Genomic DNA, 15112 nt, shown 5'->3' on the forward strand with positions numbered 1-15112 from the left:
CCCCAGCATCAGCATTACCCAAGAGTTTGTGAGAAAAACAGAATCTCCTGGCTATCCCAGGCTGCTGAGTGAGAATCTGCATTTTAATAAGACCCCCAGGTGATTCATATGCACTTTTAAGTTTGAAAAGTATGGAATAGGTGACTTCTAAGGTCCTTAGAGTTCTAAAAGTCTGTACAGCTATGAGAGGTATGTCTATGCAGTTATTATTTACCCTTGGCTCTATTGTTTGCTAGCTGCGTGGCCTTGGACAAATTACTTGATCTCTCTGTGCCTTTGCTTCTTTATCTGTAAACTGTAACTCCCTCAAAGGGTTATTTTGTAATGTGCTTGGAACAATGCCTGGCACACAGAAGGTGCTATAGAAGTGTTAGCTGTTTTAACATTGAATATACTTTCATGAATACTTTGTGACTCCCAATTCCAGGTGAGGCAGTGGGAAGAGCAGGTTTGAGAACTGACAATGTACCCACTTCACTGCAGAATGGGTTATAGAGGCTTCTGTGTGTCTGAGTGGGAGATCAGGAATTTTAGGCCTGAAGGCTGTACTAAGCAGCTGGCTGAGGCCCCACCTTTTAAAAACCTTGAGACATAGAGTGCTTTTTTTTTTTTTTTTTCTTTTTAAAAGATGATAGGTAAGGGGATCTCAACCCTTGGCTTGGTGTTGTCAGCACCACGCTCAGCCAGTGAGCAAACCGGCCATCCCTATATAGGATCTGAACCCGCGGCCTTGGTGTTATTAGCACTGCACTCTACCGAGTGAGCCACGGGCCGGCCCGACATAGAGTGCTTTTCCCAGCAATTCCTACTTATGTGACCCAGTGGTAGAGCTGCCTGTGAGACAGATCCCAATTCCACCAGGCTGTGCCAAACTATGCTGGGGTGCCAGCTGCTTGGAGGGGCTGCATAAGAAGATTGTGAGATTGGTGTTAGAGGGAAGCCTATGAAGATAGGTGGGAAATGAAAACAGCATGAATATTATGTAAAACAAATGAGCATTTCTTATTATTGGGTGTGTGGGGGAAGGTCTGTGACCTGGTCTCATGGCACCCAGAAGATGTTAACATCCAATTGCTCATATTTTCTGCAAGCCTGATGGCTCTCCTATTCTGAGATGGGTGGCAGTGTGCTCTCTTGCTAGCTTGGAGCCTCCGGTCACATTCTGCGCACACGTCCCTCCAGGGCCTCCAGCTCAGCCAACACCTCCTTGGGCAGATCCTGGTTGACCTGCTCCGTCAGGTAGCTCCGAATGTCACGAACCTCCTGTTCCCAGAAGTCCCTGGGGAGCGAGAATAGCTGAGTGGTGTCTATGGCTCCAAGGCCACTGAGATCCAAGGCTCCTTCCTTTGGCACCAGCCCGATGGGTGTCTCTCGGGCACTGTCCTCCCCCTCTAACCGCCGGCAGATCCAGTCTAGCACTCGAACATTCTCCCCAAAGCCTGGCCACAGGAAGTGGCCTGCCTCGTCACGCCGGAACCAGTTAACGTGGAAGATGCGGGGCAGCCGGGCCCCCTTGCGTCCCTCCATGCCCAGCCAGTGTTCTAGGTAGCGCCCAAAGTTGTAGCCGAAAAAGGGCCGCATGGCAAATGGGTCGTGCATGATGATCTTCCCTGAGGAGGGAAACAGAACTGGTAAGGAATCTTCTTCCTCACTGGGGAAGGGAAGGGAAGGGCATCCTGCATCCAACTGGAGGAAGGCATGAAAGGTTCGTAGTTCTGGAATATCCTCAGGGCCGGTGAAAAGAAGGGATGGGGGAAAAGACAAAAGTGGGAAGAGGTGGGGACACTGAAGACTCCAGAGGTGGGCAGGAGGAAGGTCTGGCACAGGAAAGCGGACAGGAGGTGATGTGGGCACACAGAGAACGGGGAGCAATGGGGAGGGTGCTCACCTTTGTGTTCAGCCGCAGCAGTAGACTCAGAGCGCATGGCGCTGCCCACAAACACCCCATGACGCCAGCTGAAAGCCTCATATACCAGGGGAACCCCTAGAACACCAGTGAACAGGGTCACAGGCAGCCCTTTCCTTTGGACCCTCACTCCATCCCTTCTGGTAATCTTGGCTCTTAGTCTTTCTCTCCTAGGACTTCAGCTATCCTATTTCCAGACCCCATACTTCCCCCCAATTTTACATTAACCAGAACTCTGGAGACAGACAGCTACAGCTGGAGATCCAGGCTGAGGCTATCTGAGCTTTAAGTACAAGGAGGACATAGGCCTTAAGATAGAGCTAGACCTTTTATCAAGAAGGCACGAAGCCGACATGTTGTTTACCTTTGGGTCTGCGGCCTCCAAAGATGATGGCGTCAATGGGGACACCCTCTGGGGCCTCCCAGGCTGGGTCCATGATGGGGCATTGGCGAGCCGGGGCACAAAATCGAGAGTTGGGATGTGCACAAGGTTCCTTGTCACCTGGCAGAGGAAATACAAATACTATCACTTCCAAGGTCATGTCCACCTCCCACACACACAAACATGTGCACACATTCTTGCACAATTTCTTTCTGCTGCCTACAACCTCATGTGGTAAGGAGCAGGGAGAAGGGAGCCAGGACATCTCCCCTAAAGATCAGGTTATTTATCCATAATGGTGCTGCCAGCTGAGCTATGTGAACAAAGAGTGGGAGAGGAATTGGGGTTCAGCAGGGCACTAATGTTTATGCCAAGTTACAGTAACTTGGCACTGACCAGGGCCTAAGGGTATGGGGTTAGATATTGGCATATGGTTATAATAATTTCCCCCAAGAAACTCTTTATTTATGGGATAATTATTTAAGTAACCACCCAAACCTGAAGAAAAAACCAAGAATGTCAGGTCAGTATTTCAGACAACTGACTTTCATCAGCAAACCAGGGAATACAGAATCTCCTGAGCTATCAAAATACAAACAGGAATTGATTTTAAAGCTAACAGTATTTGATGATTACCCTGGATCCGCTTAGACCCTGATGGAATGGTAGGGCTTGAAGAACTCAGACGGGGACATAGCCTGGGCAGGTGTAACATGAGGAGCCCAGGTATGTGGCACCTTGAGGTACCCCAGTGCAGCACCACCATGGGGGCCCTGAAGGGGCATGGTGCCTTCTCCACTGGAGGCTGCTGGTCAGACCTGGGAGGCGAGGGAGCAACGAAGCCAACACCCCCACTCCCTCTCACCCCCCAGTCCCGCCTCCCCTCCCAGATAAGAGCCATCCCTTCATCGGCCCCCAAGGCAGGACCCTAGCACAGAGTATTGTTCTGAGAACTGACGCTGGGCTTGAAATGCCCTAGTTATACCCCTGAATTTGGAGCTGATGAAAGGGTTGGGGAACTAGCCGGTGGAGAAAGATGACAGTTTTTTGGATTTCTCAGTTTGGTCAGAACACTGAGGGGGCCTTAATGATGGTAGGAGAGAAAATGATGGGTTTGTAGATGAGCAGGGTGGCTACTTGGTCAGCCTGGCAAACGCGAATAGGCTTCAGCAGCCACAAGGCCAACCCCACCATGCTCATCTTTGCTCCCACCCCTCGGTGTCCTAGCTGTCTGACTGCAGAAGACCAAGAGAGGCTGAAAGTCAAGAATGCAGGGCTGGAGGAAGGGTGGGACCCCAAGGCACCAGGGGTAATGATAAGTTGAGCAACTAGCTTCTGGAAAAGACTAAAGCGCTGGTCTGGTTTAGTTTGGAAGAAGGATTGGGGTGTATGTGTTGGAGGGATGAAGAAGGGTGAGGGTAAAAGTATTGACTTTCTGACAATGGTTATCTTATAGGGAACAGTGGCCTTTATAAGGACTATTTGGCTACTGCTAGTATTCTTCTGTGGGGTATATTTTTCTATAAAATTATTGTCTACACTGTGCATTCACTGGTCAGGACAGTTTTTAATCATTTTATATGTATATACTGTACATAAATATTAAAATTGTCTTAGTGTCTTATATGCAATGACTCATATAGTCTTGGTAAAGAGTCTGTGATGGAGCTGAAATGGTTAAATGACAGATTTATGATCAAAAGTGGAAGTACCCAAATGAATAAGATTCATTATTCATTTGGCAGCAGGACAGTCAAGGAAGAAGAGGAGGTGGGCTTCCTCCTTTCCTAATGGGCCAGACATTATGAAATTGTGCTTTGAGTCCAATTCCTTCTGTAACAATTTTCACAACAGTCCTTCCTCTTCCTTTCAAAATCCAGCTTACATTTATTATTGAGAATTTACTATGTACTCAGCAGTTTGTTAAACACTTTTTATGCATTATTTAATTTAATTCTCCAATAACTTTATGAGATAGGTACTGCCCCCATTTAACTGATGGGGAAACTGAAGATTAGGGAGGTTAAGCAACTTAGCCAAATCACAAAACCAATGATTGGAGGAGTTAGGAGATGAACTGAGATCTTGCCTGGGATCGAAAACTGCAAGCTTTCCTAACTTCTGTGCCTCCCAGAGGTCCCAGAAGATGGCTGGAGGTTGCTGAAAAGGCTTTCAATCATTAAGGTGCTCAGCCCCAGGTGCTGTGTCACGACTGACTTCCCCACCCCACATACCAGGTTTCCAGGGTTTGTCCAGCCAGGAGGTCACAGTGACACCAGGTAGAAGAGGCTGATCAATGCCCTCCCAGTACACGCCGCCATCGCTGGTCTCAGCCACATTGGTGAAAAGAGTGTTACTCTGGATTGTGGCCATGGCATTGGGATTGGTGGTGGCAGATGTGCCAGGTGCCACCCCGAAGAAGCCATTCTCAGGGTTGATGGCCCGGAGTTGACCTGTCAGGAGGATAAATGAAAGAAAGGAAGGACCAACCAGGAAAAGTTGACATGTGAGGCTGAAGAAGGTCCTGCTCTACTTCTCTCTGCTCTGAGATGGACCCTAGACATGACAAAGAAAGGCTTTGTGTCTCTAGGGTGGCTGGGCTGCCAGAGGTGTGGGGCAAGGTTGGCTGCTCGGAAAAAGGTTCTCACTGACAAAGCCCACCATGAACACTGGAGGGGAGACTCCTAGGCTCCAGTAAGAACCAGAACTGGGAGTGTGATCTGAGACACCCTCACCTTCACTGTCAAACCTCATCCAGGCAATGTCATCTCCCACACACTCCACTTTCCAGCCTGGCAGTGCAGGCCGCATCATGGCCAGGTTTGTCTTGCCACAGGCACTGGGGAAGGCAGCTGCCACATAGCGCTTCTTTCCTGCAGGGTTGGTGATGCCCAGGATCTATGCATTTGGGAGAGAGGGAACAAGGAAATCACCAAAGGTCAGAGCATGGTCTGCATGGGGAAGGACGGCTAGGGGTTAACAGGGAGGACCAATATTTATTGACTAAGGTATAAGGCCCTGCCACCAGCCCTGGAGCGGCAGCAAGGGGAAGACTCGACATTTAGCAGCCTGGAGCCAAAGCTTCAGGCTCACGAGCCTGGCACCTGGCAGGAGAGAAGCAAGGCTGAGGCAGGCTGGCCAGGCCCCGCCCCTGCCCTGCCACCCACAGCTGCCCAGATCCTCACCAGGCCCTCACCAGCATATGCTCTGCCAGCCAGCCCTCATCCCGGGCCAGCCGAGAGGCGATGCGCAGGGCAAAGCACTTCTTGCCCAGCAAGGAGTTGCCACCATAGCCGCTGCCGAAGGAGACGATCTCCCGCTGGTCGGGCACATGGCCAATCAGGGTTTTCTCTGGGTTGCATGGCCACTGGCTCACCGGCTCCCCTGGGGACAATGGGGTCATGGGCTGTGGGCAGGGGCATCGGGAGCTGGGGAGTCAGGGGCCAGAGGGATCAGGGATTGGCAGGAGAGACACTTGGGAGCAGTGGCCATGGAGGGTGCTGAAGCCCCCACCTCATAAGATCCATTGGCTCCTATGCCCTTGTTCTTTCTTGGATGTGGATGACTGACTGTTCTCAATCTTGTGCAAACTGCTCTGCAAACACAGCCTCACCCCCAGCCCAGACTGCTGCCCTGGATCCTGGGGATTAGGTTTTCACAGAGGACAGGTTCTCAAAGTCTATGGATGGGTAGGATTTGGGGTTCCCTCTGAATGCAAGAAGGCCTCTATGTCCTTCTCTGGGCAGAGCAGGTGCTCACCTTGCCCAGTCAGGGGCTGGCCCACAGAGTGCAGACACTTGACGAAGTCGCCCTCTCCCAGGGTCTGAAGCACAGGTGTCCCCAGCCGGGTCATAATACGCATGCTTGCCACGACATAGGCTGAGTCAGTGAGCTGCACCCCGATGCGGGACAGTGGGGAGCCCACGGGACCCATGCTGAATGGAAGCACATACATGGTGCGGCCTGTGGAAGAAAGCATCACCTGGATGAAGGGTTCCAAACCTGTTCATACCTTTGGTGCCCCTGCCTATGTCCCTTCCCTGGTTACCCTGCATGCAGCCTGGAAACCTCTCATCCATGGCTCGCTGGAACTCAGCTGGGGACATCCAGTTACCCAGCTGCCCACGGGCCCCACCAGCCGGGAGGGGCACCGTGTCCCGCTGAGAGGGAGTTACAATCACCGTCTTGCTCTCTACTCGTGCCACATCCTTGGGGTCTGTGCGGGCCAGCCAGCTGGAGGAGAGGGGATTGTTAGGAGGATGGTGGCCAGCAGGTCTCCGTTATCCCCAGACCCACTTTTTCAAGTCCAACTTTGACTCCAAGTCTTCTGTTGGCCTTATTTTTTCCCATCCAATTGTATCTCAGTCCCTTCCTCCAGGCTTTGTCCCATCTAAGGTGTGGTTCCCTAAGACCGCAGCCCTCCAGGGGACTCTGGCCCTGGCAAGATCTCCCTGAACTGCTGAGGAAAAAAAAAGCAAAGGGTCTTATTTGCATCAACTTCTTCGGTTAACATAAAAATACAGACCAATCCCAATTCTTGAGAGTGCTTCTCCCAAAGCTCCCATTATTGCTCATTCCATTGGGATGGTCTAATTAAATCTGATTTTGTCTTAGTGAATCCACAGAGGCCTCAGTCTAAGCAGCTCCCCCTATTTTGTGGGTTGCTGGGCTCGGGACTTACCAGTTATTGTACTTGGGGAGCTTTCGGATGAGGCCTTCCTGCTCCAGCAGGGTCAGTATAGCAGTATTCTCGGCCTCGGTGCCATCACAGATGTGGATGCCTTCTGGTTGGCATAGGCGGGCACTGTGCTCCACAAAGTCTCGAACCCCAGCAGGTAGCTGGCCCAGATCTACACTGAGCGTGCGCAGGGTCTGGATGCTGCGGCATAACGACCAGCCCCAGGGGCTCAGCCCATGCCAGCTAAGCCTGCAAAAGAAAAAACAGGGAGGCAGTGAGCCAGCTGCTGTCAGGAAGGGTGGACAAGTGGAGGGGACGGAAAGCTTGGGTTTCTGGGGAGCGTGCTAAAGCATGCCTGGGTGCAGGCACTATAACGGGCAGGTTGGAGTTGGTGTGTGGATGGGGTTAGGCCGCATGTATTTTGTGACCTTTATGAGGCTTAATGAAAGTGTCTGCTGGTCAGAGGGACAGGGATGGCCAAATGAGCATCAAGGCATACACTTGGCCATGTGCAAGTGTATGGTGCAGGCATGCTGATGTTATTGCATGTGTAGCCCATGCACATGTTTAACTATGTCTGGCAAATGTTTGGAAATGAGCAGGTGCCATTTGGCCCATTGTCAAGAAACTGTGCCCAGGTGACAGCTTCATGTGTCTAATGTTTGAGGCCTTGTCCACGCTCTTTCCGTTCTCAAGTATAGTCTTTTAAAAGTTAAAACGGCAGTTGTTTCTATGTTTCTCTTCTGCTGTGTATGCTGTAAGACTGTGAAAGCCTCAAGCAAAAGACCCAATCTTTGAGGTGGTATAGCCCTCTTCCAGTGCCAGGTTTCTATATTAGGGCCCTTGCACAGAGAGTAGGTGACTAGATGTTGGGGTTTCAGGTAACAGACTTCTGCCTATCTGGGCCAACAATGATTGCATAAAATGTTGCCATCGGGTAGGCATTTGTGAATTGTGTGAAAGATTAACCATTGGGGAATGAATGTCACTGGTTGGAGTACATGCTTCAATTCCCAGGAGGGCAGGGTCCCTGTTGTCTGTTCTCTTAATGCCCCTGGGAAAGAGAGAAGCTGGGTCTGCTCTGATTAGCCTGGACCCAGGGTGGAGGGACCTGGAGAAAACAAAGGCCAAAAGAGGGATTTCCTTCCTCCTATGCCAAGGCCTCACCCACCAGAAACTGCCTCACACCCAGGACCCTGTGAACCCATGCCTCCCCTGGCTCTCTTTCTTAGAGGTGTTGGTGGCAGGGTGGAACATACGACTGCAGGAAGCTCAGACTCAGAGGGTATAAGCCTGGGGAAAGGAGAAAGCTCAGACTATGGATGAGTTTGAGCCTGGCTGAGGTGGTTTCCACTGGTCAGGGCAGGATGGATGCCTAGTGTGGCCACCCAGGGGCAAAGGAAGAGGGTTATTGGGACCTGGGTCTGTTTCTGCCTCAGAGAGTTTTCCCTGAGTATTAATGTTAAAGGCACGCTATCTTGAGAAGAGCCTCTCTCCATCTGGAGCCTGGCTCAGATATCTCTTGTGAAGCCCCCAAACCCTCCTCCAGTCCCCTACTTGGGACCCTCTCCCTTTCCTCCAGAGACCACCTAAAAGGGCTGGTCAAGTGGAACCCGCTGTGGCAGTTCAGACTCTGGGACAAAATCTGGAGAGAAGGGAGGCTACAGAGACAAGAAGGGAGACTGGATGAGGGGATGGGCAGGCAAGTAGGACAAGCCTAGAGGCTCCAGGACCAGGCAAGGGAAAAAGCCAACCACGTGAAGAAATGAAGGCAAACACCAAAGTAAAGGGTTCGGATCCCCTTACAGCCCCAGCTGCCAAGCAAGGAAGAAAAGAAATTTAGGTTACTTGGTCCTCTCCTTCCAGCTTTCCTTCCTCCCTCCCTCGGCCCCAGGTCCCTCTAGCTGCGCCGGGCTTCCAGCAAGATTCCAGTCCAGGAAGGCATCCGGGAAGGCCAGGAATAGCTGTTTACCTTCTCCCTTCTTTAGGAAGTTCTAAGCTCAGTCCCCCAGGGGCTCATGCACCCTCGACCCCAGGGCCTTACAACCCCTCACAGCACCCTGGGGCGCGGGCTGGAGCCCCTCTGGGGTCTGAAAGAGTTTCATCTGGGAAGGAAAGGAGGTTACACGGGGTCAGGGTTCAGCAGCGGCGAGCGAGGGGGAGGAAGTTCTTCTGAGAGTGGCAGATAGTGACGGCGCGGTCAGACAAGCAAGGCGCGGGGCGGCTGACCTCCGAGAGACGCCTAGCCCGCAGGCCGGGATCGAGAAACAGCCGCCTTCTGCCCACCGCCTCCTAGGACGGAAACCAGGCAGAGGCGGCGAGCAGGGCAGTCCAACCGGCAGCCCCGAGGGGGCGGGCGCCGCCGAAGGTGCGGGTCGGCTCCGCGCGGGGGGTCACTCACCGCAGGCCGGGGCGGTACACAGCAGCCATGGCACCTGGGCAGGGGCTGCGGGGTGGCCACGGGAACCGAGCCGAGCCAGGGAGATACGGAAGGCGGGGACGGAGGGAGCGCAGTGAAGCAAGCGGGAGCCAAGGCTGGGCGGGAGGCGCTTAATAAGGAGGCGGGCAGGAGCAGGGGCGGAACCTAGCAGAGCCCGCGCGACCCTCTCCGCCCCGCTGGCGGGCCAGCTTCGCGGTGCGGGGCTCCAGGTCCGGGGTCCGCCCAGCCGCCGCCCAACCCCTGCATCCTAGCCCCCAAGGCCATCTCTCCCATTGGAGGACTGGGGCCGCTCTTCGCCCACCTCGAGGCCCCGCCCCCGCGCCCAGCCCCGCCGCCCTGCACATGATGTAACTTTGAGGACTCTTGCTCCCGGAGATAGCGACGGAGCGACTGGGTGGCAAACAAGCTAGGAAGGAGGGGCGAGGCCAGGGGCTGGAGTCCACGGGGGCTAGACGTCTGGAAGCTCGAGGGTTGGGCATCGCCTTTCCAGTTCTTCCTAGAAACTGGACACTCTGAGCCCCAGGCTTTTCTGTTTTCCAAGGCCCCAGTGCTAAGTCCCCTGAGTCACCAACTCCTAAATCTTGGTTTATTCTCCTCCTGACTAGGGCTCCTTTCTGCCTTACCATGAAGTGGTGGGGTCTCTCCACCCCAGGGTCTCTTGCTTGGGCCTCTGATCTGGTCATTCTCTCTACACTCCCCTGAAGAACTCATCTGCCCCCACCCAACCAGCACCGTAAAGGCCTCAGGTAATTTCTCAAGCTGTATCTCCATTCAGAAATCTCTCTTCAACTTGAGATCATTGGATATCACCCAAAATGCCATAGTACCTTAAACTCCACATGTCTGTAGTGGTGTTAAATAAAAATTGTAGGAGGTCATTGTTTTGGGCTATGTTCCTGTACTAGGTCCCAAAACATCAGACTAAAAATGAAAATGGAGTCACCCTTGCTAAATTCATGTCACTTAGGCTGTGGTCTGACCTTCCAAGAAGTCAGGAGAAAGGTAAAGCCAATTTTCAGGAACAGGCCAGTTTAAATCTTCTATAGGTATTATGAAGTTCCATCTGCTTTAATACTCACACAAAAGAGATAGCCTGAAGTAGCCTGATGTTATTTTTCTTTTGTTCTGTCTTCCTGTCCTCACCTTACAAGGAAAGTAACTTTGAAATGACCGATCTGCTTTTTGTTCTTTGTTTCTGCTTTCTTTAGCTTTTTTTCTGTCTATAAAACCAACCTCTTCTGCTTGGCTCAGTGAAACACATTCTATTTTATGGAATAATGTGTTGCCCGATTTTAGAATCACAATAAAGCCAATTAAGATCTTCAACTAAATTTGTTATAATTTTGTTCTTTGACAGTTCACATCTGCTCAGCCTCCATCCCCCTTTCTGGTGATAATACCCTAATTTTCCTTTGGGCAACTGTTAAGTTTGGATATGTTTCTCCCCCAAAGCTCATGTTGAAATCTGATCCCCAATGTGGGAGGTGTTTGGGTCATAGGGGTGGATCTCTCATGAATAGATTAATGCCCTCCCTTGGTGGTGGTGGTGGAATAGTGAGTGAATTCTTGCTCTATTAATTTCCAAGAGAGCTGGTTGTTAAAAGGAGTCTGGCACCTCCCCACCCTCTGTCTCTCTTGCTTCCTCTCACCATGTGATCTTGCACCTGCTGGCTGGCTGCCACTTTCTGCCATGAGTAGAAGCAGCCTGAGGCCCATGCCAGATGTAGCTGTCCCAGAATCAAAGAGCCAAATAAAATTCTTTTCTTTATAAATTACCCAGTCTGGGGATTCTGTTATAACAACACAAAAATGTACTAAAACAGTAACCATGTCCTCAGTCTGTGTGGTCATGTAGGTCTGACCTCACCCTTCCTAGGGGTGGGTTATCTGCTTAGCTAGTTTGTGTGTTCCTTGCCACAGCAATCAGAGATATTCAGAGATGGGCATGAGATCCCTCTCTGGAACTTTTTCTGTAAACTTTGGAAAAGAACTTTTTTTTTTTTTTTTTTTTTTTAAAGATGACTGGTAAGGGGATCTTAACCCTTGACTTGGTGTTGTCAGCACCACGCTCAGCCAGTGAGCTAACCAGCCATCCCTATATGGGATCCGAACCCGTGGCCTTGGTGTTATCAGCACCGCACTCTCCCGAGTGAGCCATGGGCCGGCCTGGAAAAGAACTCTTTTTCTGTTGGGGTTGCTGAGCTGGTAGAATAGAAGCCTGGAGCAGCTGGGTGTCAGCTTGGCATTGAAAAGCAGGAACTTGCCAGAAACAGAAGCAAGCTTAGAGGAAATAGAGCAGAGGGATAGAGAGCAGTGGATTCCTGATGTCAGTTACAGGAATCAATAAATTTCTTCTCTTGCTCAAGCTAATTTTAAGTGGATTTCTGCCAGTTGGGACAGAAACACTCCTGACTCTCAGATTTCTCAGAGTTCTGTACTAGAACATAGTGGGATAAGGAGAGCTGGCCTCTTGCCATGGGTTTGCTGCAGATCCCCATCTCTTCCCACTCAGGTCCCAGTCTGCACCCAATCTCACATATTTGTATTTGGACCTCTACCCCTAGTCCCTACATCCAAACTCTGTCCACTCCTACCCTGCTACAAACAGCTGCTTCTTGGCCACCCTTTGAGCCTAAAGGTATGCACACTGGTAGTAGCATGCTCAGCCTTCTAAAGGTCAGCATCTCATCCATAATCCTGCACTTACTCCCACTGATTCCCTGTCTCAGCCAGTGGCACCACCATCTAGCCAGTTGCCCCAGAGGGAACTTGAATCAGTCTAGACTATTGTTTTCTTATCCTCCACAGCCAATCAGACACCAGGACCTTTGTATTTGTTCTTCACAATTAGGCTTCAAATCTGTGTCTATCCCCATGGCCATTGCCTTACTTCAAGGCTTACGTCTTACCTGGCTCAGGTGATAGCTTCCAAGGCACCTCTTGTTCTCCCATCTCTCCAAGCACCACCCCTCTCTCCCTCCACAAGCCACTCCCCACACTATGTGCATAAGTTCATTATGGAGAATTAAGAGGGAAGAATAATGTTTGTGGTGTGGACAGTAGGTGCCAGGCTCCATGCAGGCAGCTCTACATGCATAATTGCATTCAGTTTCACAACAACCCTATTTTACAGATGTGGATACTGAGGCTTAGAGGGGTTAAGTTATTTGTTGAACGTCACACATCTGGTCAGCAGGAGAAATGGAATCTGAATCCAAGTCTTTCTGACTCTAAATATCATGCCCCCCCCTCCAAACCCCTGCAGTCCTCTACTTGATTTATCATTTAAAAAGTTAGATCATATCACTCTCGGACTTCAAATCCTGCAAAGGCTTCCTATCACATGGTCTCTAATGACCTTCATAATCTGGGTCCTACTTATCCAACATTATCACCTCCACCTCCCTATTTGCCTTCTACTCTCCTATGTAGTGAACTCTGCAGTTTCCAGAGAACTTCTGTGAACTCTTTCTGCATATCAGGACTCAAATTAAACATTACCTCCTTCATGAGCCTTTTCTGTTTGTCCCTTAGAATTAACACCTATTTCATCTGTGTTGGTTCTGTCCCATATACATACCTATATTGCTGTACTCGTTTATTGTAGTTGTTTTCGTATCAATGAAGTAATGCCCTCTTTCTAAGAGCAGGACCAATGCCACTTAAGATAGCCCCTCCACTGTGTGAAAGCTAGGCAGGAAAATGGGGGTGGGATGGGAGGAGCTCCGCTAATTGCAAAATTAGCTCATGTACTGTTGGCTTGCTTGCATTGGCTAATACCTCTTGGCGCGGTGATTGGGTGACCGACTTGCCACAATCACCTCTTTAAATCACCTTTTAAAGCTTGCAGCTTTAAAAACAGAGAACAAAGATGGTTCGGGGCTGTACCTTGAATTGGCTGGTGCGGTCCCGGCTGCTGGAAATAAAAATCTTTTTCTCTTTTTCCATATCATCTCCGAGGGTGATTTCTCCCAATGCCTATAACATTTGGGGGCTTGTCCGAGATCACCATTACCCCTCGGGGACCGACCCCACAGTGCTGGGATTTTTCCCCACACTACGAAGTCTCTGGGGGGGGGGTTCCTGAGAAGATGTTCTTCAGCCCCGGAGGCACAAGATCTTCTGCTGGCCAGCTTAGGATTTTCCGACGCCTCTAGATTTGGGTGAGTTGACTCTTTTGATGGGGAAATCAAGCCAGACTGGACACAGTCGCAATGCCTCTTCCCCGGACCCAGCGAGATGTCACTGCAGTCCACTTGGTGGCCCCCCTTGGTGGCCAAACTTGTGTATTGTCTTTGTGTTTGTCTCTATATTAACCTCGTGAGTTTATGTTGTTGTGAGTCTTGTTTTGCATTTGGGTATCAGAGCTCTGATTTAGGGACTTCGTGGAAGGCTGGATGCAACACTACTTCCCAAGTCCAGGACTCCCATGAGACATCGTCAGGTCCTTTGGTTTGGAATTGTTTGGAAATTTGTTGTGGCCACTTGTCTTTGTCTTTTGTGTGTTGCTGGGTGTGCATATACGTTTTGTAGCTTTGTATGTCTTTAACTGTGGTCATATGTAATGTAATAGTGAGGCATGATAAGTATCTGCCATCCTGTGTCTCTGACCTTTATTGTGCTAGTTATACATTTCTATTACACTGGAATCTGAGAGCCTAATTTAATTACTGGCAAAAATTGGAAAGCTTTGGGCACCAGAGAGGACCCCAGCTGCAAGAGGCAAGTGGCCACTGGGACTATTTTGCTCCCATGTCTCTGCTGCTGATAGATCTCTCCTGGAGTCACTGGCCTTAATTCTGATAAGGAAATGCTTTATTCTCTTTATCTTTCTCTGATTTTCTGAGCCCTCTTCTGTTCGGTTGGATTGTTTCTATTTCTGTTTAAGTGCACCCTGGAGGGCTCCTGGCTAGGCTTTGTTTTTCTGATTTAAATCTGGTTGGTACTTTTCTTCTTTATGCTGAAAACAATGGGGAGAACTGCTTTTATCAATTACTGTTAATGGAATAAATTGGCCCCGCTGATTGGGACTAAACTGAACTGGATGACCCTACTGCTCCTCTTTTCTCTTTGTTTGCTTGGTTAGACATTTAGTTGAGTACCAGCAATCTGAATAAGCCCTCCAATCCTGTTGGCATGCACAACACAGATGCCCTCTATTCCATGCTGTTGATTGGTACCATAGGTGTGGAGTACAACAAGTTACAACTTAGACCAACTAATTTGGTTGAGATGTCTCTTTGGGATGTATGTGTGTGCATATGCATGAGTGTTTTGTCTATATATATGGCAACTATTTCTGCCTGCTTTTCAAGCTACTATTTAGGGGTCACAAGATCCAAATTGTGCCTTTGGCCTTAAGATCAGTGGGAAAAGGCAATGCCAAGGTGCAACAAATCATGTGCCCAGCTAAATTACAGCAAAATATTTGGGAAGATTTGCTCCATTTGATCTGGCTAGAGAAGAAAATGTTCTCTGCATTTCTTTGAAAAGGCTTGCATACTTGCCTTGCAATGTAAATTTGTCTCCTTGAGAAGTCCCACATACTTTGCTTTGCAATGTAATTTGTTATCTTGCTTTCTCTAAAAAAGACAAGCTTTGGCATTTTTCAGAAATGCAATTTAAAATCAACTGTCCTTTTCGATCTAGTAAGTTTTCTATTTTATCTGTCTCATTAACATTGTAAACAAAACCTATATTAATTAA

The 15112-nt window shown here is 49.9% G+C and overlaps 2 protein-coding genes across 2 annotated transcripts in view; one reads left to right on the forward strand and one right to left on the reverse strand.

Annotated features, from left to right (window-relative positions):
* Positions 1 to 978: 978 nt before the first annotated feature.
* PCK2 (phosphoenolpyruvate carboxykinase 2 (mitochondrial)) lies at positions 979 to 9669 on the reverse strand. The gene is made up of 10 exons (XM_008572349.1): positions 9368 to 9669; positions 6970 to 7215; positions 6337 to 6521; positions 6048 to 6251; positions 5485 to 5672; positions 5024 to 5186; positions 4523 to 4741; positions 2271 to 2408; positions 1889 to 1984; positions 979 to 1610 (listed from the first exon to the last, which is right to left on the reverse strand). The coding sequence occupies exons 1-10, from the start codon at positions 9394 to 9396 to the stop codon at positions 1156 to 1158; spliced, it is 1923 nt and encodes a 640-aa protein (XP_008570571.1). The 5' UTR covers positions 9397 to 9669; the 3' UTR covers positions 979 to 1155.
* A 1106-nt stretch (positions 9670 to 10775) lies between these two features.
* The window catches only part of NRL (neural retina leucine zipper), a 27319-nt gene continuing 22982 nt past the window's right edge, over positions 10776 to 15112 (forward strand). The window contains exon 1 of the mRNA XM_008572351.1: positions 10776 to 10796. The gene's annotated coding sequence lies outside the window, so the exon portion shown is untranslated. The remainder of the gene's footprint in view (positions 10797 to 15112) is intronic.

This window comes from Galeopterus variegatus, unplaced genomic scaffold (assembly GCF_000696425.1).
Source record: "Galeopterus variegatus unplaced genomic scaffold, G_variegatus-3.0.2 Scaffold774, whole genome shotgun sequence".
NCBI lineage: Eukaryota > Metazoa > Chordata > Mammalia > Dermoptera > Cynocephalidae > Galeopterus > Galeopterus variegatus.

Coding starts and splice junctions, on each gene's coding strand:
- PCK2 (XM_008572349.1), bottom strand. CDS start 9,396: ATGGCTGCTGTGTACCGCCCCGGCCTGCG. Junction 7,216..9,367: donor GTGTACCGCCCCGGCCTGCG/GTGAGTGACCCC, acceptor TTTCTTTTGCAG/GCTTAGCTGGCATGGGCTGA. Junction 6,252..6,336: donor GTTTCCAGGCTGCATGCAGG/GTAACCAGGGAA, acceptor TTTCTTCCACAG/GCCGCACCATGTATGTGCTT.